Source organism: Rhinolophus ferrumequinum, chromosome 25, assembly GCF_004115265.2.
Source record: "Rhinolophus ferrumequinum isolate MPI-CBG mRhiFer1 chromosome 25, mRhiFer1_v1.p, whole genome shotgun sequence".
Taxonomy (NCBI): Eukaryota; Metazoa; Chordata; class Mammalia; order Chiroptera; family Rhinolophidae; genus Rhinolophus; species Rhinolophus ferrumequinum.
In genome coordinates, this window is record NC_046308.1 from 11,547,801 (window position 1) to 11,575,721 (window position 27,921).

At 41.9% G+C, this 27,921-nt stretch overlaps 2 protein-coding genes across 3 annotated transcripts in view; one reads left to right on the plus strand and one right to left on the minus strand.

The window, feature by feature from the left end:
* The first annotated feature begins 937 nt into the window (after positions 1 to 937).
* PEBP1 (phosphatidylethanolamine binding protein 1) lies at positions 938 to 7,302 on the plus strand. Its single transcript, XM_033098193.1, has 4 exons — positions 938 to 1,505; positions 2,655 to 2,764; positions 3,455 to 3,555; positions 6,327 to 7,302. The coding sequence occupies exons 1-4, from the start codon at positions 1,164 to 1,166 to the stop codon at positions 6,542 to 6,544; spliced, it is 771 nt and encodes a 256-aa protein (XP_032954084.1). The 5' UTR covers positions 938 to 1,163; the 3' UTR covers positions 6,545 to 7,302.
* Positions 7,303 to 13,570: 6,268 nt separating this feature from the next.
* Positions 13,571 to 27,921, minus strand: part of TAOK3 (TAO kinase 3) — a 145,858-nt gene continuing 131,507 nt past the window's right edge. For both annotated transcript variants that reach the window (XM_033097872.1, XM_033097873.1), the window contains exons 18-21: positions 23,139 to 23,378; positions 21,483 to 21,695; positions 15,290 to 15,472; positions 13,571 to 14,281 (exon numbers count right to left, since the gene is read on the minus strand). In XM_033097872.1, the coding sequence (XP_032953763.1) occupies positions 14,120 to 14,281; positions 15,290 to 15,472; positions 21,483 to 21,695; positions 23,139 to 23,378 (798 nt within the window). In that variant the 3' untranslated portion in view covers positions 13,571 to 14,119. The remainder of the gene's footprint in view (positions 14,282 to 15,289; positions 15,473 to 21,482; positions 21,696 to 23,138; positions 23,379 to 27,921) is intronic.

Sequence of the window (27,921 nt, forward strand, 5' to 3'; positions counted from 1 at the left end):
ATATAAGGATGTTCATTTCAGTGATATTGGTAAAAGGAAAAATAACAGCACAGCATCAATGTCCAAATCAAGAAGTTTGTTGAATAAATTGTGGTGCATCCAGAGTAGAATAAGCCATTGAAATAATGAAAATCTATTTTTAATTTCAGTTTTGTGGAGATATAATTGACATATAAAATTGTAAGATTTAAAGTGTGCACAATGTAATTTATAGATGATGTGATACAGAATTGCACACCTGAAATCTATGTAATTTTACTAACAATTGTCACCCCAATAAATTTAAAAAATAATAATAAAAAAAATAAAGTGTGCATCGGTGATTTAATATTACGTATACGTTGTGAAAGGATTCTCCCCATTTTGATATTCTAAAATGGTAGAGTATAATGCAATCATTTTTGTGCATAAACAGAACAAAATTATCTATACTCATAGTTTCATAATTGGAAATATATACCTCAAATTGTTACTGATGTTTATATCCAAGTAGTGGAATACAAGTAATTTTTATTTACTTCTTCGGGCTTTTTCTCTGCATTTTCTACAATGAACTTGTATTACTTCCTAATAAGAAATGAAAACAACAGACAACTTTTTAATTCCTGGAGGTAGTTATCAATGTCAAAGGCTGTCCTAGGATCAAATCAGATAAGAACTATTAAATAGTACTCTTTATATTTAGCAAAAAGAAGGCATTTTGTGGCCACAGTGCGTTTTAGTAGAGGAAGAGCCTCGTGTTAGCAAAATAGGAATAATTATGGTTTAAAAAAAAATCACTTCTCAGGAATCTTGTTTGGACCACGAGGGTATGAGGGGGATCAATTATAGGTGCAAATATTTTCATCCGTTGAGAAAAATGCTGAAAAGTTCGCTCAGGCCCTCACCGGGCAATTACGAAAACAAGTGAGCATGCGCGAAATTACAGAGAGGCGGGGTTAATTGGGCTTGTTTTAGGAAGAGCAATAGAAAAGTGAGGCCTTACCATTTCTGAGTTTATAAAGTGGAGGTAAGAATCATGCAAAAAGGTTTTGAAAATCAAGGGTAGCTCAACTGCATTTCTTTAAACAACGGTTCTGCAAGCCGAGCCAGAGCTCCGGGGAACTCGGCGACGGCGGATTGCAGATTACCTCCCAGAAAAAAGAAAGGCAGAGCGGGCCGCAATGACCCCGCAGCGCGAGGCTCCGCGCGCTACCTGGTTTGACCAATCAGTGAGCAGAGGGGCCTGGGCGGTGGTTCCTGCGCGTGCGTTGCCCCTGCTGGTGGGTTTGTGGTGCCTTGGGCCTGTTTGCGGACTGCTCGCAGTCTGTGCTGCTGACCTGGGCCCGGTCTCCCCGGCTCTCCCGACTGTCCTGCCGCTTGGCCCCGCGAAGCCGATGGACCTCAGCAAGTGGTCTGGGCCCTTGAGCCTGCAGGAAGTGGACGAGCAGCCGCAGCACCCGCTGCAGGTCAAATACGCCGGGGCGGAGGTCGACGAACTGGGCAAAGTGCTGACACCCACCCAGGTACCCGAGGACCGAGGGGATGCGGCTGCTCGAGGCGGGCGGCCTGCAGGCTGGAGGCCCGGGGGGGGGTGGGGAGGACGTTGCAGCTTGTCTGCGCCCGACCCACCAATAGTAGGGGGTCGCGGTACCCACGCTGCAGGCCTGCGGTTACCATGGGGCACCCAGAATCCACCTGGCGGGTGAGCCGCGGCCCGCGGGAGAAATTAAGCCACTTTTCCGAGAATTCAAGGCACAGGCAGGGGTCTAGGCCCGGAGATAGCTCGGACCGCCCGGGGCAGGGGCGGGGAGGGGGCGGTGCCCAGGATGGAGTGGCCTTGGCCGGATCAGAGCCTCCCTGCCCCCTACCCCGGGTCTCGGATTTTAGGCCTCATTTTGGGGAGCAAGAGCCTCACCCGAGGACATATGACGCATTATGTAACCGGTGATCAGCAGTGCCCAGCGAGGCCTCCTTTGTTTTAGCGGTCAAGAGCGTGGTGTAGTGACTTCTGCAGCTGGAAGGCTCTAGGGCAACGGGCCTTGTTTTACCCTTTGGCCTCTGATACCCATGGTTGAGGCAGGAGCAGGTCCTGGCTGCTGAAAATGGAGAAACTAGAGTGCCCAACACTGTTGCGAGTTGTTGCTCTCGAAGTTCCAGGGCAGTGGTGTGAATAAACTGCTCTGACGAGAGTTTTTGGTTTTGGATGTTTAAATATGAGGTGCCTTGCAGCCAGCCTCCCTTTTCCGAGATTCATTGTCCACGTCTGGCCACCTCGGTGTTCTCATTTTCTGTGCACTTTTAAATGTCCAGTTAATTTAGATTTCAGTTTAGCGGGCCCTAGGTAACTGGTCACCAAATCGGGAGACCCTGTCCTTCCAGACAAGGGTAAGGTTGTAGTTAAGAGGACTCAGTCAGCACCAGGGTTGAAATCCTGACGCCACCTCTTTCTGTTAATAACATGCTCTGATACTAGTGTAGCTGGGACTAAAATAAATAGAGTATATAAAACTTCAGCTTCTGGCTCTTGGTAGAGTCAATACACTTTAGCTTTAATTAATAATCTGTTTTGCCTTTGAGGAACCTAAGGTCAATGAGTATTGGTTTCTTGAGCATTTCTGACATTTTAACTCTGACTTTTGAATTCTAAACTCTAAATTGGTTCCTTCCTTCAGGTTAAGAACCGGCCCACTAGTATTACATGGGATGGCCTTGATGCAGGTAAACTCTACACCTTGGTCTTGACAGACCCGGATGCTCCCAGCAGGAAAGACCCCAAATATAGGCAAGTTGGGGAGAGCTGGGGAACAGCAAGTCATTCAGATATGACTGGTGCTTCTTGCACTGTGTGAAGTCCCCCACTGAACATGCTCTGCTACTGGACTAGTTTGGAATGTTCACCTACGTTAACATTAAGTTAAGCCAGAGTGTGCTTTTCTGGCCTCTTTACTCCCTAGACCAGGAGACTAGAAACTGCATCTGAGAGCCAGATTTGCCTGAGGCCTGTTTTTTTGCAGTCCCAGGAGCTAAGAATGGTTTTTTACATTTCTAAATAATTGGGGGAAAATTGGAAGACGAATAATAATTATTTTTTGACATCTGAAAATTACGTGATATTCAAATTTCAGTGTCCAGAAAGTTTTATTGGGACACAGCCATGATAACTTATTTAAATCCCGTCTATGGCTGCTTTCATGCTACAGCCAGAAAGTTGAGTTATTGTGACAGAGAGGCTATGAACTTCAAAGCCTAAAACATTTACTGTCTGGCTCCTTACAAAACGTTTGCTGACCATTGCTCTAGACAATCTCGGAGGGAGGTACAGTCCTCTCTTCTGCAGACACATGAGGTTTGCAGTGGCCAAGAAAGCAGGCCTACTTCATTGCTGCACCCTGGCACGGAACGTCTACTTCATGCTTGTTTGTGGAGTGTGTACTAATTTCCAGTCGTGCTGATGGTCCTGTATTCTTTGTAGGGAATGGCATCATTTTCTGGTGGTCAATATGAAGGGCAACGACATCAGCAGTGGCACAGTCCTCTCCGATTACGTGGGCTCTGGGCCTCCCAAGGGCACAGGTCAGTAAAGGCTGCTGTTAGGGGGATGTGCAGGGGAGCCTGGGTGGACAATAGGATTGGCCTAAAATGCTGCAAATTTTAGTTTGGTTCTTAGAGCTTTCTTCTTTTATTTATGAGAGTCCTTCAGGCAGTGTAGTTCACCTCCAAGGCAGCAGTCCGGGGGCCAGCACCTTGGGTTCTGGGTAGGCGGACTTCTGTTAGCGTTAGGCCTTCGCTGCTAGGCTTTAGTAAGCAGGAAATTTGTGAGAAGATATTATACCAGGAAGCAATGTTGTAGAATGCTTGGAATGGCTTCTTGCACGGCTGTATTCAGCTTTTGCTCTGTGTGTTCGCTGAGCTCCTAGTTCCCATAAAAGCTCTCAGAAATGATCATAGTTTCCAAATTAATTATTAAAAATTAGATTCTTTATCACTTTATAGCTTCCCTTTTCTCTCAAATCAAGTGTGGTATGTTGAAAAGATTTGGAAAACTGAGAACTAAATTGAAGATACAAACGAACACGTATTTTATTAACATTTTATGTATATATACATATATATATGAGAGAGAGAGAGAGACAATGCGGTATCGAAACCCCAAGTTGGATAAGTGCTGCCTGAGCTAATGGTGGGAGATGCACTGTTACTGCCGGTTGTGCACTGCGGGATGTTTCCATTTTCTGCCACAAGGAAGTAGTGGTGGGTGGAGCCTGGCAACATACGAGCTCTTTACACACTGTCCAGCCATGAGTTAGTCTGAAGAGGTACAAGAACCGTTGGCTCTAGACTCATATGTTTTATCTGTAGACGCAGAAGTTTCAGATGGCTTCAGCCCTCTCACACATCCATAAAAGGAAGGTAAAGGTACATCTTTCCCAGGAATCTATTACGTTCTCTAGGGCAGTTATAAAATTAGGCAGTTCAATTACGAAAAGTACACACATGAGAATAAAGCAATTCTCTCAAGTAGGAGCTGTGTTCTCAACAACAAAAGCCTCAGTAGCTCACTTTTTAAAATATTTTTTTTAGTAAGGTGTAACTTACAAAATGCACGGATTGTAAGGGTTCAGTGAATGAATATTTACCGAGCACACACCCTTTAAGTAAAATTTTCCTGAGTTAACCATTTTCTGATACCTGTCTTCATAGATTACTTTTGCATTCATGCATATGACATGCAGTATGCATTTGTTTTTGGTGATTGGTCTCTTTCAGTCAAGGTAATGTCTGAGATTCATCCATGTTATTCTTTATATCAGTAATTCATTCCTTTTTATTGCCCAGTAGTTTTCCATTGTATGAATATACCTCAGTTCACAAAGCCATTCTCCTGGTCATGGCCATTTGGGTTTTTTCCAGTGTTTGGATATTATGAATATAGCTACTATACACATTTCTGTCATTTTGGGGGCATTTTTCTTGGGGAAATACCTAAGAGGAGGATTGTTGGGTCAGAAATTGCCCAAGACTTCTCCAAAATGGTTGAAAATGTTTACACTCTGGTCAGCAGTATGTGAAAATTTCATTAGATCCAGGTAAAGCACCCTTCCATGTAGGAGCACCCTACTAGTTGCTAGATGAGATGCTGCCGAATTCATGAATAGCTTAATAAAGCCAATTAGATCTTCAAATTAAAATGAAAAAAAATCCATGTAGATTCATACCAAAATTCATCCTTGTAGCAAGCGACAGCATTTCCTTCTTTTTTAATACTGAGTAATATATTTAATGCTGAATAATAGTATTACACACAAACATACACCACAGTTTGTTTATCCATTCATTTGTCAATGGATATTTGGGTGGCTTCCACCTCTTGGCTATTACAAATAATGCTGCAGTGAACATGGGTGTGCAAATATTTGACTAACTTTTCTTTAAATAACCTAAAAAAGACTCATGGCATCTATTTGTATCCAGTACTTAATTGCAACTTGTAGAAAGCTTGCTGGCTCGTTTTAAACATTCTTTGCTACTGCTTAGTTGGTTAAAATGAGTTGGGGTCATTTCTTTCCAAGCAGGTCTCTCTAGGGAAGTAAGTGTTGGAGGTAGAAAGATAATGTTCTTTAGTCTGTGTAGGCTTGATTGTGGTATGATGAGCACCTGGTCAGTGATTTGCCGTGTCCTTCATCCACTTCTCATATTTTTAGCACTTCCTATGTGCCAGGCACTAAGGTAGGTTCTAGAGTGATAATGGTCAACAAGACAAAAGCCATGGCTTTATGGATCTCTCTAGCAGGGAGATTAAATTGAAAAGTAAGAGTTTTAGATAGCATTGTGACTGTGACAGCAGTAAAATGGGCATTCTGATGGGAGTGGTGGGAAGTGACTGGAGAGGGGCAGGGCCTGGGGTCGGATGAATGAGGAGCAGAGCGGTAGGAGGGGTGAGCAGGCCAGATCCCGCAGGTCCTTAGAGGCTGTAATGCAGGGCGAGGACTTTATACCGTGTTTCCCCGAAAATAAGACCGGGTCTTATATTAATTTTTGCTCCAAAAAACGCATTAGGGCTTATGTTCAGGGGATGTCATCCTGAAAAATCATGCTAGGGCTTATTTTCCAGTTAAGTCTGATTTTTTGGGGGGAAACACGGTACCAGTTAACAGTGGAGAGACATTGGGTGATTTTCAGCAGGTGAGTGACCTGAGTCATTCTACCTCTCTGGGTTCTCGTGTCCTCCTCTGAAAAATGGGGTGCTCTGGGTCCCTCCGTGTTGGCAAAGCCTATGAAAATGGGTGATTTCTCCATCAGACGCCCAGCTGTGTATACATCTTCCCTCCTGCCTCTCCCTCCAGGCCTTCACCGCTATGTCTGGCTGGTTTATGAGCAGGACAAGCCGCTGAAGTGTGATGAGCCCATTCTCAGCAACCGATCTGGAGACCACCGTGGCAAATTCAAGGTGGCAGCTTTCCGCAAGAAGTACGAGCTTGGGACCCCCGTGGCCGGCACGTGTTACCAGGCGGAATGGGATGACTATGTGCCCAAACTCTATGAGCAGCTGTCTGGAAAGTAGAGGAAAACCAGGAGACAGAAGTCGCCCTGGAGGCCCCAAGCAGTGTTTTCAAGTTCAGTGATGCATGTAGATTTCTCTTCTACCCCGTTCCCATTCTCAGGCGAGACCTGAGCCGATAGTGGTTTAGGGTGACTTTTCTTTCTGCCTGTCCTTTATAATTGTACAGGGTCACAGACCCTGGTTTATGTTTTGGTCAAATTTGAACTCCATTTTGGGGGATATTTTGGTACTATGATGGGGTCATCAGTTTGTTAGTGTAAGATTAGCAACCCAGAATTTAAAGAAGAAAAAATTTAGGTAAGAAGAACGGTTTATAATAATAGAGCAGAGCATCGAAAAATCTTTAAGGGAGGTTATTAAAAAAAACAGATTGCCTCTCTTTGTGACCCTGAGAATTGTGCCTGATGGCATCTTCTGAGATGTGTTTTCCCAGCCCTGTTTCTCACTAGACAACCAGAGGCTGACATGTCTGCTAACCCCGGATATGGTTCGTCTTGCATTGGTTACTAGGTGTCGGTATCCTACTTTGGGTCCTTTAAAGAGCAGTACTGGAAAAAGCAATGGGGACAGTTGCTTTCCTGTTGAGGCATAGCTGTCTAGACGAGCTACAGGGCTGGGTGAGGTAATCAGAAATCTAAGTCTGTGCTTATTAAATTGGTCCTTCTTCACTGGTGTAAGAAAAAGCCGGTCTGGAGTTGCTGAATGTGTTCTGCTATTTGCTTAGAGTTGAATAAAATTAAAAACCTTGTGTGGACAAACTGGGCCTCCAGATACTTTGTACTTTTGTGTATGGGGTTTCATAAATGTGGGAAGTCAAGAGACAACCTCTAAGGGTGAATACCCCTTTCCCTGACACCAGCAGTAATGACTGGGACTTGATTCAGGGACCATACAGAGGGTCCACACTTACACACATGTCATTCAACTCGAACAGGAGCAGCTATGAATTTAAACTTGAGGTTTTTTAAAAAACATCACAAAGCCTTAGCCAAGTCTTGCCCCAAAAGCACCTTTGCTTTTTGTAAGTGATCCCTATGGTGTAGTTGTGTGCAGACACCATAGCAACGGCTCAGAAATAGCCTACACCTCTCCTTGTTCTGACTTATAATCCATATCGAATCAGTACCAAAGGGTGGGGGTGGGGACAGATCACTCACAACACTTGAACCAAAAGAAAGGAAAGGAGGTGCTTGAAGGTCTGAATCACTGACCTGGTCTGTGATGCAGACAGGATCCTGAATTAGGCCTGGCAGGTGCTAAGCAAGGCTGGGCCTTGCCCCCACCTTTCACTGCTGCCCTCTGAAAAGCTGCTGGAAATGTTGCCTCATGTCATCTCTGGGGGCAGATAAGGTAGAGTAATTGTAACTTTAGAGTTTTATGATTCATTTAAATATAAAACAAAGTTGTAAAGAAAACAACCACCCTGTTGCCCTTAAAAATAAATGAAAATTAATACATGCACATGGTTAGGGCAAACAGTACAGGAAGAAGATGTCTTTAATCTTCCCATCTCAATGGCAGTTACCAGTTTTCTTTCAGAAGAAAATGTAAATATCCGTATCCGTGTGTATCTACATATTTATCCTTAAGAAGTTATAATCTTGTTACACACACTGGTATATATTGTTCTGCTCTCTCTTTCCCTACTTAATATACTTTCGTACACTATTATCTTTGGTTACCAGGTCACCACAATTCACGTCAATATTTTGAAATATTCTCTTTTATGCATATTCCATAATTTAACCAGTCTAATTCCCTACTGCGGTAAGATTATTTCTGGTTATTTGCTATTATAAACTGCTTCAGCAAACTATATGTATAAAATGCTTTTGCAAGTAATTTAGTGGGATAAATTTCTAGGATTGAAATAATCAGTTGATATATGCATTTTCAATGCTGATACTGACAAACCACCCTCCAAAAAGATCACACTGATTATATTCATGTCAGTGGTATATGAAAGTAACTTTTTCCATACCCTTACCAGTTTTCTCAGACTTTTAAAGTATTTGACCATTTGTTATTTATATTTAAAATCATTTACTCTTTCTAAACTGTTCTTTGAGACTTTTATCTTGCTAACCATGGTACTTTTTAAATCAACTCTCAAGATTTATAAGGAATCATAGTAATCTGTTTCCTTGTTTAAAACAGGTGTAGACTCATAAATCATTCCAAAAAAGGTCAAAATAACCCAACCCAAAAAACTATTCACGGTTCACAAAAGAACAATACATACGAAAAAATAGTAACCTTAAAAACAATGGGATACCATGTTTCACCTATTAAATTGGAAGGTGAAGTGATCTTGTCCAGGGGCACCGCATTAGGAAGTGGGGACTCCAGGTTCTGAACCCAGCTCTGGCCTCAGCCCACTTCATCACCACCATGCCCGTTTACACACAGATTCCCTTAGAGGCTCAGCCTTGTGCCATGAAAAATGAGTGGGGGAATCATTAGTCTGCATTTACCTCACAGGGTTGTTGGAGAAGAAAATGATTTTTTGTTGAGATTAAATGAATTCATATATGTAAATGATTCACTTGATCTGATTGATATAGGAACAAAGTCTACAAACAGCCACTTTCCTCAAGGCAGTTTCCTGCCTGGCTACATGGTTACCAAAGTGTGTTTTTAAAAAGGTTTAGAATGAAGAGACACAGGAGTCTATACTCACCACGGTACAGCTTTAGCAGCCTTTCCAGAGCGCAGTGTTTCTAACACGACCCTGGGATGTTGGGAACTGCTCAGCATTCTGATTTCATGGGGGAACACAGGTCAAACAAGGCAATTTCTCTGGAACCCCTAAATTAAACCCTGATTTAGAGACAGGACCTCATCTCAGAAACAGGGTTGGTAGCTCTCTAATACTTTCACATCATAATACATGGCCTAAATCCTCTTCTGGATCAGGGAGCCAGGGACTTCTGTCCTTAAATTGTCTGCTTAAAGCTCTTCAGCAGTTTGCAGTTGCTCTGGGATACAGACCTGATCCTGAACTTGGCCTGTCGGACCCTATGTGATCTGACCCCCATTTGCCTCTCTAGCTTCTCACCATTTGTCTTACTGAACTTCAAATTTTTTGCCTGCCTCTCAGTTTCTTGAACATACCAGGCTGCAACCCTGTTTCCCCGAAAATAAGACCTAGCCGGACCATCAGCTCGAATGCATCTTTTGGAGCATAAATTAATATAAGACCCGGTATTATATATTATATTTATTATATTATAAAGACCAAGTCTTATATTAATTTTGCTCCAAAAGATTCATTAGAGCTGATGGTCTGGCGAGGTCTTATTTTGGGGGAAACACGGTAACAGATTTGGTTCTTTACTGATGCGGCCCGGAATCCTCTTCCCCTCGCACTTTCTTTGACAGCATCTCATTCACTCTTTTCTTGTCTCTTAACTGACCAGGGAATCCTTCCCAAACTGGGCTAGTATCCTGTACTATGCTATTGCAACATCACAATTGTCATTTAAAAATATGTATATGTAATTGTTAATGTTTATCTCCTCTATTAGACGCGACCCTTCATGAAGTCAAGGTCAACCAATCTCTGCCTTTAAACTGGACTGTTGACTTAATATTTAATGTAATTATTAATTGGTGGGATTTAGGTCTACCATTTTATATGTTTTCTGTTTGCCCCTCTGTTCTCTCTTTCCTGCCTTCTTTGGGATTATTTGAATATTTTGATCTGTTGGATTTTTAAGCTGTTACCTCTTTGGGTTTTCTTTTTTGTTTTTTAAGTAGTTACTCTAAGAGTTCAATATCCATAACTAATTTTTTAGTCTGCTTAAACTAAAAATTGTACCACTTTGTTTGAAATGTAGAAGCATGGCAACCAATAGGTCCTTTAACCCAACCTCTATGTTATAGTTGTCATATGGATTACAGTTTACATATATTGAAACCCTCACCAGACAATGTTATAATTTTTGCTTTCAACAACAAAACTATATACATATCTTTCAAAATAGTTCAAGACTATGAGGGAGAAGTCTTTTCTATTTATCTAGATATTTACCATTTGTTGCTTTTCCTTCATCCTTAGAGACCCAAGTTTCCTTCTGGTGTCATTTCCCTTCAGTATGAGCAATTCCTTTCTCATTTCTGGTAGAGTTAAGCCTGCTGACCATGAATTCTCAATTTTTCTTCATCTGAAAACGGTTTTCTTTTGCCTTCATTCCTCTGTCTAGGTTGCTTTTCCACAATCCATCTGCTTTTATTTTCCAGTGTCCTCTGATAGTTGCTTTTGCATTTTGTCTAGTTTTTCATTGTAATCAGCAGGAAAGATTTACACCGCTCTGCCAAACTGGGACAATAAAAATGTACTTTTTGTAGCTTACCATTTCTAGGGCAAAATATATTACGAAATTAAAATCAGAGCGGTATATGGAGTTCTTACATAAGCATGTTTCCAGTTGCCCAGGAATACCCTTCTTGAATAGATATATAAACAAATAAAAATGACAGATGATGGTAAATTCAAGAAATGCTTTAACTCAGACATCACTGGCACCCTGTGACTCTCATCGTCGGCAGTTCCTTCAAACTCCTGGTAGCACCCCGTTCTTGCACTGTCATGGCTCGTCTTAGCCCACCGTTGGTTAACCTAGTCTACTGCTGATTTACTTTTCAGTGGAGATTTAAACCATGTGGAGCTCCAGCAGAGTACTGACTCCATACATCTGATTTACTGTTACCCCCCCCAAGCACACAGTAGATGCTCAATAAATACTTCTTGAATGAATGAGTGAATGTATGCTGATCCTGGCACTTCTGATCCCCCTTCCCTACTCTTCCCTTGATCTATAGCACTTATTACCATGTAAGATAATTTATTATCATTTTTGTATTATCAGTTTCCTCCCACCCCTAGTGTACTCTCCATTAGGGCAAGGATCTTTACCTGTTTGAGATACACTGATGTATCTCGAGCCTCTGACATATAAGGTACTCAGTCAATATTCACTGAAGGAATAATTGCAAATCAAAGGTAACAGCCCTTACTAATATGTATAACAAACCTGTAATAATTCTTTTTAACTCAGGGAAGTGGAGTGTATGCTGGAATACAGGACACTGGCTCTCTGCTGCTGTCCCAGCACTTCTTTCCAGCTGTTCTCTGGCTGCCATTCTGGTCTTTGTCTATATTCTCACTGCCTCGTCGTGAAGGTATTAGGAGTTGGAAGTCTCAGTGTATACCAGGTGTTAGAAGCAGGGACCGCATTCCTTCTGGTCTTCCTTCTGGTAACACATCACTGACAAACTTGTGGAGAAGGACATTTCATAAAGATCAGCACCTATAATCTCACAGACATAAGGCTTTTTCACAGGCTAGCTAGACATTTTTCACTACAGAGAAATGGATATAATAGACCACATGAAGTTTTTCTGCCTTACTGATTTAATGTTCTGATTGGCAGTATGACCTACGCAGTATGAAATCAGATAGGTCTCGATACGGTCTCCACCACCACCACCCACCCTGATCTGAGCTTATTTCCTTATCTGAAAAATGTTTGGCGTGGAGTCCCATCACATGGTAAGCGTAAGCATGAAATACAGGTTATCTATTGTTTGGGGGGTAAGTATGAGTCTTCTTTCCAATATGATTTTCTGATGTACCTAACAGAGAAACTTCAATGAATTAAGGTGCTTAGGAAATCCGGTGATAATTATTAAAGGCTTTAAGGTTGGGGTTAACCCACGTTGATAATTATAATTTTTTGAGTATACCGCTCTGCTTTAGTTGATCATAGTGATCACGACTGGTCACATTTGTCTGTGATGACTGAATGTCCTGTAGGATATAGGAGTGACCTTCACGCTATCATGCTAAAGATTCAGGACTTAGAACTCTAAGAACATGAGATCTTACTGAGATGGTCTTGTTACATATTCTTACAAGTTACATATTTTGCCACCTCATTCTCATGCACATAAAATTATTCTCATACAAGAAGACCATGGGGGGTGGGGATCTATGACAGTGGGATCATTTCAAATATTTGGCTATAATGTCTTCTTCATAGCCTGCCTTTCTTTAAAGGTGCCCAAATTCTCTCCTCAGCAATACATACTCCTACACGCGAATGGTACACTGGGAGTCTGTGTGTGTGAGTGTATCCACACGATCCTTTTCTTAAGGGCAAAAAGGTGCAGTTGACCACTTCAGACAGTGTAACACTATCTTCAATCCTGTAGAACTTGGAAGACACAGCTTTACCTGAAAATCCTGAATGGCTCTTCTTGGAGCAACCGGGGCTCCGGAGAACGGTTTCTGGAGGGTGGTGGCTCTCCTCCCTCTGAATTATGAACTGGTAAACCTAGAAGGGAAACTTCCTGCTACAATAACACAGCAAGGCGATGTGATGAACACTTTTATTTACAAATATAATTAAAAGCTCTGACAGTTATCATGCTCTTCCTTGGAACCTGAAAAATGTTTTGTTTTGTTGTTTTTTAAAGTGCATGCAAAAGAAGTAAAGCCTTTTTTTTTTCATCATTTTTTATTGTAAGAAAATACACAGTTTGAAAGTGTGAATAATGCAATATTTATGACCAAGATATGGGACTTAGGGAGGGGAAGGGGACTAAAGAAAAAGATCAAGATGATCTGATTGAGAGACAGTGTTGAACTCCAAATACTGAATTGGAAGAGGAGGCAGGTGGGGAGGAATAGGAGGAGGAAGTAAAAAAATTTGATCAGAGAAACAGTTAAAATACAATATGAAAATAAGTAATACCTCTCCTTAAATTCCTTCTATACACAAAATACACGATTTGCCAAAGCCCAATTTGTGCTACTGGGATTCTGTGAGCTCCTTAAGTGTATTCACATTCTCTGCAACAGCAGAAAATGATTATGATACAATCAGAATATGCTGAAGACAAGTTAAACTCTTGCCAGCAGGTTCTTAAAAATCACAAGATCTCTTCACCCCACCCACCCACCCCATCCCCAAAAAAGTAATAATATGTCACCACTGATATGTACATCACAATTAGTTTCTGTAAAATGTATCAAATTTTCAATCTTTAATAAAACTTTGTTTTTTTTTTAATTCCTGATGAATAAATACCAAAAAAATAAAATAAAATAAAATAATGCAGCAGCTAGTTAAGGTGTAAGGCTGCGGATATTGTGTCTCTCTCCCCCTTGGCATTTATTATTATTTTTTTTTGCTTTACTTTCACAGATTGGTGGTAATGAGTGATTGCTTAAAGCAATATACATCCACTTTTTTGTTGTTGGTTTATTGGTTTTGTTAAAACTGTCTCCAAAGTTTTCACTGAAACATTTTGAATCACATCAATACTGTGACGTGTACTATGAATAGAAGAGATGGCCAGGTTTCGGCCAGCACTGAAAGTTGACACGGGGGGAGGAAGGGGGCCCCTGATGGAGTAAGAATAAACAGGCACTAGTCCGACACGATGTCAGTAAGAGTAAGAGAGAGAGAGAGTGAGAGCAACGCCCGTTAAAATGGGGAATGTGGTTTTGCGGGGTCTGAATTTTTTTCTGTTTTCTTTTTTTTTTGTAAATGGCAAAAAAATTTAATCTCATCTATAGTCCTCCTTAGGAAAATCTAATGTAACCAAATTCCCAAATCCCATTCTGAGGCTCTCCATGTCAAAAGTTTCAATCTCTCGCTCTTGCCTTTCCAATAGATACTTGATTCTCTCGCTGCGTTCCTTCTGAAGGGCAGCCAGCTCTTCTTCAATCTGAAATAAGCACAATGAGCACTTGTTAATGAAAGGATCTCCCAACAGGCATGCACACATGACACACGGGAAGTGAGAGGAAACTAGACTGGCGGGGGCGGGGGGCGCTGGGAGAGTCCTGTGATAAATGTCTTGTATCTAATCCATTATATTTAAAACTTGCTCACAAGAATAAAAATGTTTGCGGCCCACCTGGGGTTAGTGCTACCATTCTAGCAAGCCAAGCAGCTGGGCTGATCTAGGTCAGTGTCCTGTCTCAGCAAGAGATGGCTCAAGAGAAGCTAAAAGACACTCAAGCACAATTAGATTGTGCCACTGTCCCATAGAGAGCCAAACGCCCCCTGGGTCATTAGCAATTTAGCTCTAGAACAGGAGCTGGGAAAACAGTCTTCTACATTGGTCTCAGGGAACTACCGGAAGGAAGCACAAATTACTGGTTAAGCAAATAAATGCTTAACAGCTTTGAGATGCTTTATGAAATCTTTTCTACTTCATATTCCTCAGCAATACCTAAAGCAATGAATATTTCAATTCAGAGGACATTTATTATGCGTGGCAATACCAGCCTCTCTTCATTTTAATTTTTTAAAAGAGCCCTGCTGGTGATTTCTTTTCATTTAGAACTAGCTGAAAATAAAAGCCAGTACTGCATGTGGCTTCCTCGTGCCGTTCAGCAGCCATACTGTCAGCTCATCGAACCTTCCATGTCCCAACTACCCAGGAACCCATGTACTCCTCTGGCTGTGAAGGTGGAGGGTTTCCTAGCAGAGTGAGAGAGAGTTTAGGCTGTGGGATCAGACTTATGCAAGTAACGGAACCGTGTTGAGCCTTAGGGTCCTGCCTGTGGAACGAGATTACGCCCCCCTCTAGGAGTATAAAGGCCAATGATAAGTGAGCGGTGCCCGGTACACAGGCAGGGCTCACAGGTGGGGCTCGGTGAGGGGCAGTTCCTCAGGCTGTGCCCCTCCCCCACCCAGCTGTACGCGGCCCGTGGGAATACTGCCTTACCTTCTGCTCAAGATGTGCTCTGCGCAGAGACACCCTCTGCTCTAGCTTCTGGAGCTCACGTTCATGTTGTGCCTCTGTTTGCATCTTGATTTTGCTCTGGTAGGCGTTGAGAAGCTCCATTTCCTGCTGGAGCTGTAGCCTCAAGGCCTGGCATTCTGCTTCTTGAGCCTCATCTAGCCGTAACTGCGGGCACAGAAGACACACACTGTAATTCACTCCTGGCTTACAGCACTTGGGGATGACTGGAGGCTGTTTTGTTGTTTGGAGTGAAACAGGTCCCCACAGAAAAACAGACAGACGCCCTGGGTACATCCAGAGTTAGGAATCAAAAATAGTACACTCTGCCCAGTGGGCTACAAACTTCTCAAAACACATTCTCTTCTGAAAACATTCCTTCTTAAGAAAACAAAAACATTCTTAAGGAAACCACACTTAGCAGGAGTCAGGAACGCTACACAACCCAGTGACTGAACCTGTGTCTTTCGCAGGCAGACTCGTAAGCTTGAATTCAATCTCCACCATCCACTTAGGGGTGTCACCTGGCAAGTAACTTAACCTCTCCCAGTCGCATGTATTTTTTTTTTTTTTCATTTCAGGAAAATAACCAGGTCCTACTGTCTAAGATTGGTGTGAGGATTAAATAAAAGAATTCATATAAAATCCTAGGCACAGTTCTTGATATATACCAAGTGTTCAATAAACAGTAGCTGTTAACATTATTTTGGGTTTGACAAACCATTTCCATAGTTAGATATCTTTTAGCCCCACACCACCATACATCTAGATATCCTTAGCTCTATACAAAAACAAACAAACAAACAAATGAGTCCAATCTCCATAACACTTGAGGAATATACCACAATACTGTTGCTCTCCTAGCAGGTTGGTCCCTGCTGTTGGCTACAGAAGTTATCCTGCTGCCAGTCAATCTAAAACTGAAGCGGCTCAAAATCTCTCCCCCACAGACAGAAGGTAAGCTTGATAGTTGTAACGGGCATATTGTGGTTTGAAGCACAGAAGCCCGGATTATAAACCGGCCTGAGAGACTGCCTCTTGCTCCCTGAACTGGGCCAAGCCAGCAAGCAAAAGTGCCAACCTTGAAAGTGAGCAGAGTTGAAGATTTGGGGCCACAGGCAGGAAAAGGATGTTTAAGGGATGATGACCCTTCTGCCTAAGGCTTGGTTTTATCTAGATTTATGAGGCCCTCGATTTGGCTGGGAACGATGACATCAGAACCCTCGAACTAGACAGTTCTGTTTACCTTGAGTTTATCTGCGTGTTTTCATACAGACCTTTTTGTCAAGGTATTTAATCCTCGGCCTATGCTTCCTCCCCTATCTGTACAATTTGTGACAACTAATAATACATCTCAATACCTTGATTGAGAAATGACTTTTTGAAATGTCGTTGGAATAGTTTTAAAAGTTATTTACATAATGTCTTCTTTAGTTCTTTTGGAGATATATACTATATCAAATGAATACAAAACAATGTAATTATAGTATTTCCAAGGTCCTTTCCAATAATTAATCTTAACCAGCTTTCACTGAAACCCATTAAAGAGGACATCTCTGTTTTCATTTCCTCAATGAGTTATGAAGGGAGAAGAAATAGTAGACACAATCAACAGTCAATCTGCAGCAGGAACAGCCTAACAGATAAATACCAAAGTGTTTACTGGCTCCCAATGAGATTGTTATCGATTCCCTCTTGATACGGGAGATTCCTTACCAAGAAAGGGAATGAAAATCTGTTCTTTTCTAAGCATCTGCGTTAATTGCTGTAAGCCCTGGCCAAGGGGGTGAGTGGCTGAACCTATGGGCAGTTTAGACCACTCAAATACCTCCATCTCCTCTTATTTCTGGCATTCTACTATTAATGTCAGTAACTTTGTTATTCTGTACCAACTCTGACTCTACAACAAAGTGCCAGGTTAGAAATCAGAGGATATTCCAGTATTGGGTATTCATCACCCCAAAACTGAACATATGAAATCCATTAGAAACTTTTATAAAGTAAACATCATGTCTGTTTTCTCAAATGGATGAAACTGAAGATGAGGATGTGACAGAAGCAGCCTAATGCAGGAGTGGCCAAGCATACAGGCTTATAGGCTCCCCTGAAAACAGGTTCGAATCCTAGCTCCACCACTAATTAGCTAGGTGACACCGTAAGTAAGGAGTTGGCACAAATCTGGCCTGCTGCCTATTTTTGTAAGTTAAGTTTCACTGGAGCACAGACATGCTCGTTCATTTATGTATCGCCTATGGCTGCTTTTGTACTCCAAAAGCAGTTGTGACAGAGACCCCGTGGTCCACATGGCCTGAACTATGTACTACTATCTGCCCCTTTACAGAAAAAGCTTGCCAACTCCTGCCCAAAGCAAGTGGCTTTACCGCAATAAATCTTAGTTTCCTCACAGGTAAATTAGGGTTAAAACAGTAACTACTTCATATACTTAAAACAGTGCCAGGCACGTGGTGAGCAGTCAATTGAGGACAGCTGAAATTATCACACACACTTTTATCTCCTCCCTGCCTCAGAGCAAAGGGTGTTTGACTTTATTCGAGGGCAGTCATGAGCCTATATTCCTGACCAGCTCTCTCCCGTCTTATGTAACATGAGCCTATATTCCTGACCAGCTCTCTCCCATCTGCAAGCATTACTGAGCACTTGCTGCACGCCACTCATGGATGCAGATGCTGAGAATACAAAGTGAACGAGACAGAAATCCTGTCACCCATCATGTCCCTATCAACTCTCCCTCCCCTTCTCCTCACTTCCACCCCATCCTGCACCATGGTGATCCTGCCCCTCTACTCACTGGCTCACATCGAGGTCACTGAGGCCACCCAGAAGGGGTCAGCATCTCACCTGACCTCCCAAGCAGCACTGGGTATCATGGATTGCCCCTTCCTTCCTGGAATCTTTCTCCTGTCTTCTGAAATATCACACACTCTCTTGGTGTTTTCCTCCCTCACCTTTTCCAGCTACCGAGTTTCCCCGAAAATAAGACTGGGTCTTATATTAATTTTTGCTCCAAAAGACTCATTAGGGTTTATGTTCAGGGGACGTCATCCTGAAAAACCATGCTAGGGCTTATTTTCTGGTTAGGTCTTATTTTCAGGGAATCATGGTACTCTCTACCTCACTGGGCCATTAAACGTGGGTGTTCCTCAGGGCTTCGTCAACAGGGCTTTGTCGTGGGCAATCTCCTTCCTCTAATCCCTCTTCCAATGGCTTTCTAAAGGCCTTAATTACCACCTCTATGCAAATAAGCCCCCACATCTACACCTCTACATCAGATTGCTCTTCTGAGGTCCAGGCGAGCTTGTCCAGTCTACTGGAAACATCTGCAACTGGAAGTTTCCCAGGCCCTCAAGCTGAATATGACTAATATTAACTAATATCTATATCTATATAGTACATCTCTAATAACCATTCATCTTTCCCGTCTCACTTCCCCAATTGGCTACTTCCTTTCTCACCATGTAGGGATATGGCTCATCGCCTATCATTTTGTTCAAACTAGAGACTGGAAGTCCTTAACACCTCACTCTCCACATTCAAGCTGTTACTAAATGCTTTCGACTCTACCTCCTGCCTCTCTCTCCAATTCAGTCACTTTTCCGTCATCTCGACTGCCCCTGCTCCCTCACGGCCAAGTAAAAGCAGCAACTGTCTAAATGGCCTCCTTGTATCTGTTCTTGCCATCTCTCAGGAGATTTTCCACATGCCACCAGAGCGATTGCTCAAAAAGGCCAACCTGATGTCAGTCCCCTCCTTCATGATACTCTTCAATAGCTTCCCACTGCTTTTAGGATAAAGATCAAAATTCTTAAGAAAGTGTACGAGCCTCTGCATGATCTAGGACCTGTTTACCCTCCAGTCTTATTCTCATGTCAGTCTCCTCCTCGTTTTCTCTATTCCAAACATAATGGACGTCCACTGTCTTTCCCATCTTTCCAAATGCAGTTCCTCTTGCCTAGGACGTACTCCCCACACCTCAGCTTCAATACTCAGGGTGTCTGAGTGGCCTTTCCCGATCCTCCCGACCAGCCTGGCCCTCCTGGTTTACACTCTGTTAACACTGCACTTGCTCTGCCATTACACTGAGTCGACTTTTTCAATGTCTGTTTCTTCCATTCTATAAATTCCATGCAGATATGACTGATGACCGTCTTAGGCACCACAGTATCCCAGGATGCCCGGGACACAGTATAGACACTCAACAAATACGTACTTGGTGGACGAACAAATGAATGAACACTGGCTCCTATCCTCAGCCCAGGGCCATGTTTAAGGCTTTCCCAATTAGCATAAGTCCTCCTTTAACTGTCCCTATCTCTAGCTATAGTTCTCTTTCTTCCTTCACTGATGAGGCTCTGGAAGAAGCAATCTCACTTAATGATCACCTCGTCTGCACTACCACGCCTTCCATTCCCACTACTCCACTGACTGTCTGGGACACTCAGTGGACAAATCTACTGCTCGGTCCAGTTGGTCTCTGCAACATTTGAAGTCATCCACTAGAACATTAGTTCTGGCTTCTGAGATGTGCTCTCTGATCCCCCCCTCCCCTGGATTGCTGATTATTCTTTGGTCCTACTTCTACTCAGCCCTCTCACAATGGTGTCCACAAATCTGTCTTTGTCCACTCCCTGTCTAATGCTATCTCCTGTCCCTAGAGGATCTCGGGTATTCCCAACAGCTTCAAGTGCTGCCATATAACAATGAGGCCTAAAATTTTGTCTTTAATCTTGACTCCCTCTTGAACCACAGATTCCCATTTCTGTACCTCTGTACTTGGATACCCACATGGCTCGAATAACATGTCCACAGCTTAGCCAATTATCTTCCAGGCATCCACACTCACCCTTCCTTCTATTTTTCTGTCTTGGTAAAATGACGAGTCATTCCACTCTTATCAAGCCTACTTCTCACATCGGTCACTAAATTCTACCTATTCTACCTCCTAAATATTTCTCCCTCTTCACCATTCCATTGGCATGTTCTCTCTTAGTTCAGGTCCTCATTTCCTTTTTTCTCAGACTATTACAATAGCTTCCTAACTGGTCGCTTTACCTATATTTGCCATATTCCTGCCAGTATCTTTCTATAACTCAAATCTGATCCTGTCACTTTCCTTCTTAAAATAGGCACCAGCAGCTCTGCATTGTTTATACAATAACGTTGAAACTCCTGGCTTCTGAGGATCTGACCCGACTATCTACTGACTTCCTTCTGTTTACACTCCTGCTATATCTACTCATTGTTTCTCAGATGTGCCATCCTCTTTCAGGGTTTTGAGTCTTTGCAAAGCAATAGCCTCTGCCAGGAGTAACTTTTCCTCTTCTGCCTGTTTGGAATTATTGTCCTTTAAGACTCATTGTTTGAAACCTTCGCTGAATTACCAGGTGATTTCCCATCCCTGGCTTACCAAAACCTTTATGACCTCTCCCTGCTGGGCTCCCACAATGCTCCTCCTTGACCTTTGGGCTCAAGAACCAAAGTTCTTTCAATCCCCAAATGCACACTTTCTATCATTTGGACCTTTGCCTATGTAGGTCCCGTTTACTTCCATCAATTCCTTAAAGCTTCTCGGTTTTTGCTGGGAAGCTTTCCCTAGACCAGCTTAGTTGTTCCTACTTATCCTCCCACAGTCGGATACCTCCCACTTCAAAGCATTTATTATACTTTATTCTTATTGCTTAATTATCTGACCTCCTTACTTGACGGACATGTGTGAGAACAGGGACCCACTGCTGTCTCTCTAGCCTATCAGTCTATCTCTGAGCCCAGCAGAGTGCTGGACACAGATACTCGGTAAAGGTTTATTGAATGAATGTGTCTGTGTGTCTTATTTATGCCTGACATTAATTGAGCATCTCTGATGAATAAAAGTGGTATTATATGCGGTATCTATTGCATCTTGCCCTCAAAGTCCCTATGTGCCACAGGTCTGATGTAGCATGTTATTCCTTGAGTTCCAACTTATAAGATACACTCCAGCAAGTATCCACATTGGCTTGGCTTTCAGCGTCGTCCTTTCCTCATTTCCTCAGTTCTTTGGGCAGAAAAACACCAATATCCTAAATTTGTGCAAGAATCATCTTGGGAACAAAAGGCTGGATCTTGAGTTTTCTTGATTCCCAAAGCTCTTGAAGCCGTGGCACCAAACCTGACCACTTACCGCTTGAGAGGCCATCATTTCATTTATACTCTGTTCATACTGCTCTGCCAAAATGGCAAGTTTTCTCGTCTGCTCGTCTTTCAGTGTCTTTAAGATTGTTTTGTGCTCATTCTTTGGAGTAACTTCCAACTGGTGATTCTTGAGTGCTTTATACTGTTTGGTCTGTACTTTGCAAGTGTCCTGAAACTGTTTTTTAATTTGCATTTCCATGGCCTGTGTGGGAAAGTGATAAAAGGAAAATAAAAACACATCAGTAAATATAGAAAGTCTCCCATTCTAATGATACAATACAGGTCTGGGACCATCTGTCTTTTGCTGCAGTGACCCACACAACTAGTCAGTAATAATGAAAATACTACATATGGCACAGACAAGAGTCAACTCTACCAACACTTTTGGTTTTTATATTAAATAAATAGAAGTAATTTTGAATTTGTGAGTGAATTAAAAAAAATGAATTGTTACCGGGGATCACAACTCTAGGCAGATTGTGGAATACTACGAAGCTTAGTTTGTTAAAAGTTTGTTCATTATTGTAATTGTTTCCTGGTCAAAATCTTCAGTGTCTTCTATTGTTAGTTGTTTATCCCCATTTTTTATCACCTAGCCCTGCCCCTCATTTCCAAGTGAGAAAGGGGATGACAAGGTACAAGCCAGCTCTCACTGCTCTGTGCTTCCTTGACAATTCCACTAAGTTTCAGCATAAATAAAAGTGATTTTAGTTATTTTCCCCCATTAAGAGGTGACACGTGCATGTAGTAATATCAAGTATGCATTTTGGCAAGGAGAAGGTGTTCTGTAAGTCCGAAAGGCATTCCTTTATCTTGCCTCATGTGTGCATTTCACAAACACCGCGAGGGGCTGTGATTACAGGACCACTATTTAGACAGGTGAGGATTTGGCTAGAGAGGGGCATGGCCGGAGGGGTCGAGGTCGGACTCATACCTGTATCAACACTGACAACATCTCAACAACATTGATATATGGCAATCGCTTAATCCATAAAACTTGTCAATTAGCTAGAATTCTCTGAGGCAGGGAGGGCCAAAGGAGTTCCATATCTCTAGTGCAGGAGTAAAAAGTGCCTGGCACATGGAGATTCCCTCCTGAGTCCCATGCCATGACAGATATCACTAATACATCCTACTCTCTCCTAAAAGCTCAGATGTGGTTTTAGAGTCTTTCTCAGCACTGCAGCACTGAAGGTAGTGACTGCTCCCACCAATGATGTGACTGGTGTGATGGATGCGATTTATCTGCCCTGTACCTGCCAGGTAACTTTCTCATTTCCTGGTTTTAGAACCATGGGCTGCTTTGAGTCCATACGTTACAATTTTTAAAAGGGCAGATCATGAAGGGGTCAGAGAAATTACAAAGAAAAAGGGAGACATCATCCAGTACAATGGTTTCCAAACCAGCGTGCCCGGCGGCATCTCTTCAGGGGTTTGTTATATGCAGATTCTTGTGCTTCACATCTGGAGATTCTGATTCAGTAGGTGCGGGGCCCAGAAATTTGTAATTTGAGTTTTCTTGATTCCCAAAGCTCTTCCCACCATGCCCAGGTGACTCTGACAATCATCCAGGTTGTAGGAACCACTGATCCAGTCCAACTCTGTCCTGGAGCCCAAACGGGGAAATGCTGCAGTTTCCTCTCACCTTTAAGTTTTTTGGCTGTTGCCGAAGTTCCATGACATGCTTTCTGTGCAGTTCCCTTTCCCGCCTCTTATTGTACTCCAGCTGGTTTTCCAGTTCAGTCTGGTGCTGTAGCCGGATCAGATCCATGCGTAGCTTCTGTAACGTGTGCAGCTGCCTGTACTCTAGTTCTCGGGTGGACTCGTCGTGCCGGATTAGCATGGCATGCTCCATCTCCTTCTGGGTCCTCTTTTTATTTAGTTCCTGCATTTAAGAACAAAAGATAAATGGAGAGAGGTGAATGGAGAAGAACTGGAAGGGATGCAAGTAAGTGAGGGATGGCAAGGAAGGCACCAGCCTCTTTATTAAACCCACTAGTGTCTGGCAGCACGACCTAATGAGATTAGATTAACAATCCGTGGAGATTTAGGTTCTGGATGTGGGTCCACCCTTTACAAGATGGGCAACTTTGCAGCCATCACAACTATACTATTTGTAAAATGGGATTAATTCTATTTGAGCCCTTTTTACCTCACAGACCTGCTGAAACCCTCAATTAGGTAATGTTTATACACAGGTCTAAATAAACGTTTCTTCAGCTAAACCAGTGGTTCTCAACCGTGGCTACTCATTAAAATCATGGGAGGAAGCTTTTAAAACATAAGAAGCCTTAATCCCACAACCTGAAATTCTGAGAACTGTTTGGGGTGGGGTTGTGACATCAATATTTTTCAGAGTTCCGCAGGTGATTCTAACATGCAGACAATCACTGAATTAAACTGATAATGTCTACAATGTTCTTATGGGAAAGTACCCTACTTTTTGCATATGTCAGAAGTATGCCAATTACCTATTTTTTTAAAATCTCAGATTTCACAGCATGCTGGGGAAAAGCAGAAATCTCTCCCCTTTCATCTTTTCCATTATAGTCTGTTTGATCATTTCTAGTTCTAATCATTTTGTTCTTTCCAGTTCTACTCATGTCTTTCTTTTTTGTTGAAGGGGGCAAGAAAGGAAACTAGAGAAACAGTGGGGAGGGAGAAGTTGAGTGAAATTTTTTCATTCACCAGTTCAAGAATATTTCTGGAATGGAACTATGTCACAGATTTGCACCTCGTGCTCTGGGTACATAAAAATGTTTACTAGGCTGCGATTCTGTGTCCTCAACATGCTGACACTCTAGTAGGAAGCTGTAATAGATACGCACTGAAGTGTAAGCTCAGCGTCCAGCTGACTGAATCAATGTTTTCCCTCTGGGAAAACTGGATTTGGGGTTCAGAGACAGTTAATCTTTACGTGTGGCTAGAATTGAGGGGCCTTTAAAACTACATATGTGGTAGCCACCTGCTGCTATGAGTGCTAAGGATTAGAGAAAGCTGGGCTTCAGAGCGAGAAGAATGAAAAAGAGAGAAGAAAGAAGTATAGGGAATATATGCCCAAGTTCCTGACTGCTTCTACGCTGTCCTGTGGGTCCAGCTGTATTATTGCTATTGGGTTTTATGAAACACTCCTATATTTCTGTAGTAACTTCGCTGCTTTGGGCTTCAGCTACATCAAATAAATTTCAACAACATGCAAAGAAAGAAGCTTAATTAATACAGAGAAATGAGTTTTTTATTCCCTCCCCCCACCCCCGCCCCCCCCAACTCCAAGTCAAGCCATTGTTCTCAGTCTAGTTGTGAAGGACGCAGCTCACTGGCTCATGTTTTTTTATGTATACATTTTAAAAAGAGAGAGAGCAAGGTTGGAAGTGATTAGTGTTATAAAAGAAGTAAAGATTTAATGCTTTAAGATTTCTGAAAAGGGTGGTATTACGACTAGTTTAAAAGGCCAAATAAAGGGGAAAGCTTTGGAGCTGGACTTTAAATTAGAACAACAGGGTGCCTCTCTTCTCTAATGGCATCCACCATAGAAGAAAATTTTGTTTTCATAGGATGATCAATAACATTTATATTTTGGTGTGGATGAGAATATCCTGCAAACCTGGGACTTCTGTCTATGGAAGACAAGTCCTTTATACAGCACAGCATCTATTACCGGAGCAAAGTTGCTAATCATTCATTCATTTATTCAACGAGTATTTATTGATTGAGCACTCACTCTGTACCAGGCACTGTTGGGAGCCAGTAGGGACAGCAGTGAACAAGTACAACCTCCTTATGGAGTTTATTTTCTAGTGAGGAAATATCAGACGTGCAACTGACATTTGTTTTAAGGAATAAAAGATACTATCCCAGGGCATCTCCCCCCATCTCCTCTTGTATTTTTCTTTTCCTTGTTTTATTTTTCCTCTTTACCTGGGCCATCAAATGTCTTCTTTTAAAAATGACTTAACTCGCCCCTAGGTGGCACTAGCTGACAGTGAGCCCTTCCCAGAGACTAAAGCTGTTCTAGTCCAGTGACCCAAGAGAAAGCCAAGGAAAGACCTTGAAGTGGGTAAATATCCTGTTCCTAGGTCACTAAATCATTTTAAACCTTTGAGTACCAGGATTCCCAATATTGGGCATTTCCTCATTTTACCAATCGGAGAAGTCTAAACTGAGTCTGAGCTGCCCAGAGCCCTGAAACTCGGGGAAAAAAATAGAGGACACAAAGCAAACAACACTTTCAGAACAAATCAAATGCTTCGCTTTATGTTTAATGGAATGCTTCAGGATGTTGTCCACAGAATACCTGCACTGGAATTACCTGGGTTACAAGCCATCAGTCTTCAGAACAAACCACCCAGCTAATTCTGATATATACTTAAGTTTGAGAATCAATGGAAAAGTATTCAGGGTGTGCGTCAGTTTCAGCAATTCCACTGACTCATTATGTACGGCTTTGGGCATGTCTCTTCATCTGTTTTAGTTTCCACAGGTGTAAAGTGAGGATAACTTTTCCACCATGAACTACCATTCTTGTGAAGATGAAAGACCGGAAGAAAACACTTCAGAATAGATAAACACGTCATTGTTATTTTTCTGTATTCAGAAATGAGTATCTTAAAACTAGTTTTTATAAACTATTAGAAAGGTGAGAAAAACATGATACTGAAATGGCTTTTCTATTACAATTGTAAGTTGTTCCCTTTCCTTTCAATTCATATATCTAAATTGCTCAGATGTAAGTTAGTAAACTGCCCATAAGATTTTAAACCATGGGGGGTAAAAACATTATTCAGCTTATTATGAGCCCACTGTTGTGCCTACATAATAATGTGTAATGTGCTTTCAAGTTTTAAAAATGATTTCATATATTTTAACCCTAATTGCAACCCTCTGAGGTGGTAAGATTGTAAGGATTTAACCCTTTTATATATGACAGTAAGAAATTTGGAGATTGAGAGACTAATATAAGATCATACTGCTGCTATAAAGCAGAACTGAGGCTAAAACTCGGGTCTTTTGATTTTCGACATTTTCCATTAAAAGATTTCCCAATGAAGGCTTATATTTCCTGTTTTATGCTTTTTCAGTCTGTGATACAATACTCTGAAGAATTCCTCTCCTCTATCTGGACAAGGCGATGGTCGCGTCATCTGTACAAATGATACAATGTACAGTAGAGCCTCATCATGTGCACCTGTAGCTTATACAAATTCAACAAAATGAGCTGAGCAAAAGTACAAAACAAATGCAATGGTACAGGTGGTTCTGCCCGCCAGTGTACTCAGTGTACATGCGCCCCAAAGGCGTGTGAGATAGGACGCATGCAGCTCCCGCCGCCTCCCTCACATCACATACTGTGAGCATCTTGCCACGCTGAGTGTGAGCTGAGTACAGAAACACAGGTACTGACTGTTCATAGACCATGACGGCACCCGCGCTCATCACCAAACTTTGTGTGAACCTACCTCCTGCATAAGATGTGGATCCAGGGCGTGTCCCCCGAATAAGCCCATCCCAACGGTGACCCAACCATTCTATTTAAGTTTCAAAGGAAGTGTTGTTGACTTCTTTAAAAGCAGCTGATCTCACTCAAGTCAAAATTTTTTGTGCTCATGCCCACTGAGGTTGAGTAAGAACTAGAATTCAAACTTTTCAATAGAGATGTTGTTAGCCTGAGACATTTAATGCTTTTGTAGTTTCAGTTCTTACTTTTAAAAATCTGCTTAGAGAACAGTGAGCATCTGTGCAGTGATGATTGTTGAAGAGGCTCAACCTAGTCTGTGGTGATCTTTTAAAATGTTTTCATTAATTAAAAGGATTGCTAACACTCAGTTTTGGCAAAGATATAGGAAAACAGGTACTCTTTGTTGGTGAGTATATAAACCCTTTTAGAGGGCAATTTGGCAATATCTATTAAAAATTTAGATGTATACACTCTGACCCAGAAATTTCATTTGTGAGAATATATCCTACAAAATACTTGTATATGTGTAAAGAGATCTACATTCAAAGATGTCCTCTGTAGTATTGTTAGTGATATTGTAAAACTTCAACAAAATCTCCACTAAGAAGTACCTTGTTAAATACATAATCTTATAGCCATACTAAAAAATAAAAAATAAAAATAATAACAACATTATTATTAATGGTTAAAACAAGGCAGAGCTGTATGTCCTAGATAGTAAATGAAAAAGAAAAAGAGTTACAAAACAGTACAGTGGACATCTGGGGGTTTTTGTAGGTCCAGTATCCATTTCCCCTTCTTCTATGAACAGGCTCTTTTTTTTGCTTAAGAAACTACTCCACCCTATCTGGAATCAGAGAGTAAGAGAGTAAGCACATTACCCAATCAAGTGCTAAATCTCCTAGGAATTTGAATCTTAAGCAGCAGTGAAACAAAAATTAAATGCGGTTGGAAGAGATACGTTCAAATGCTG

Coding starts and splice junctions, on each gene's coding strand:
- PEBP1 (XM_033098193.1), top strand. CDS start 1,164: ATGACCCCGCAGCGCGAGGCTCCGCGCGCTACCTGGTTTGACCAATCA. Junction 1,506..2,654: donor AAGTGCTGACACCCACCCAG/GTACCCGAGGAC, acceptor TCCTTCCTTCAG/GTTAAGAACCGGCCCACTAG. Junction 2,765..3,454: donor AGGAAAGACCCCAAATATAG/GCAAGTTGGGGA, acceptor TATTCTTTGTAG/GGAATGGCATCATTTTCTGG.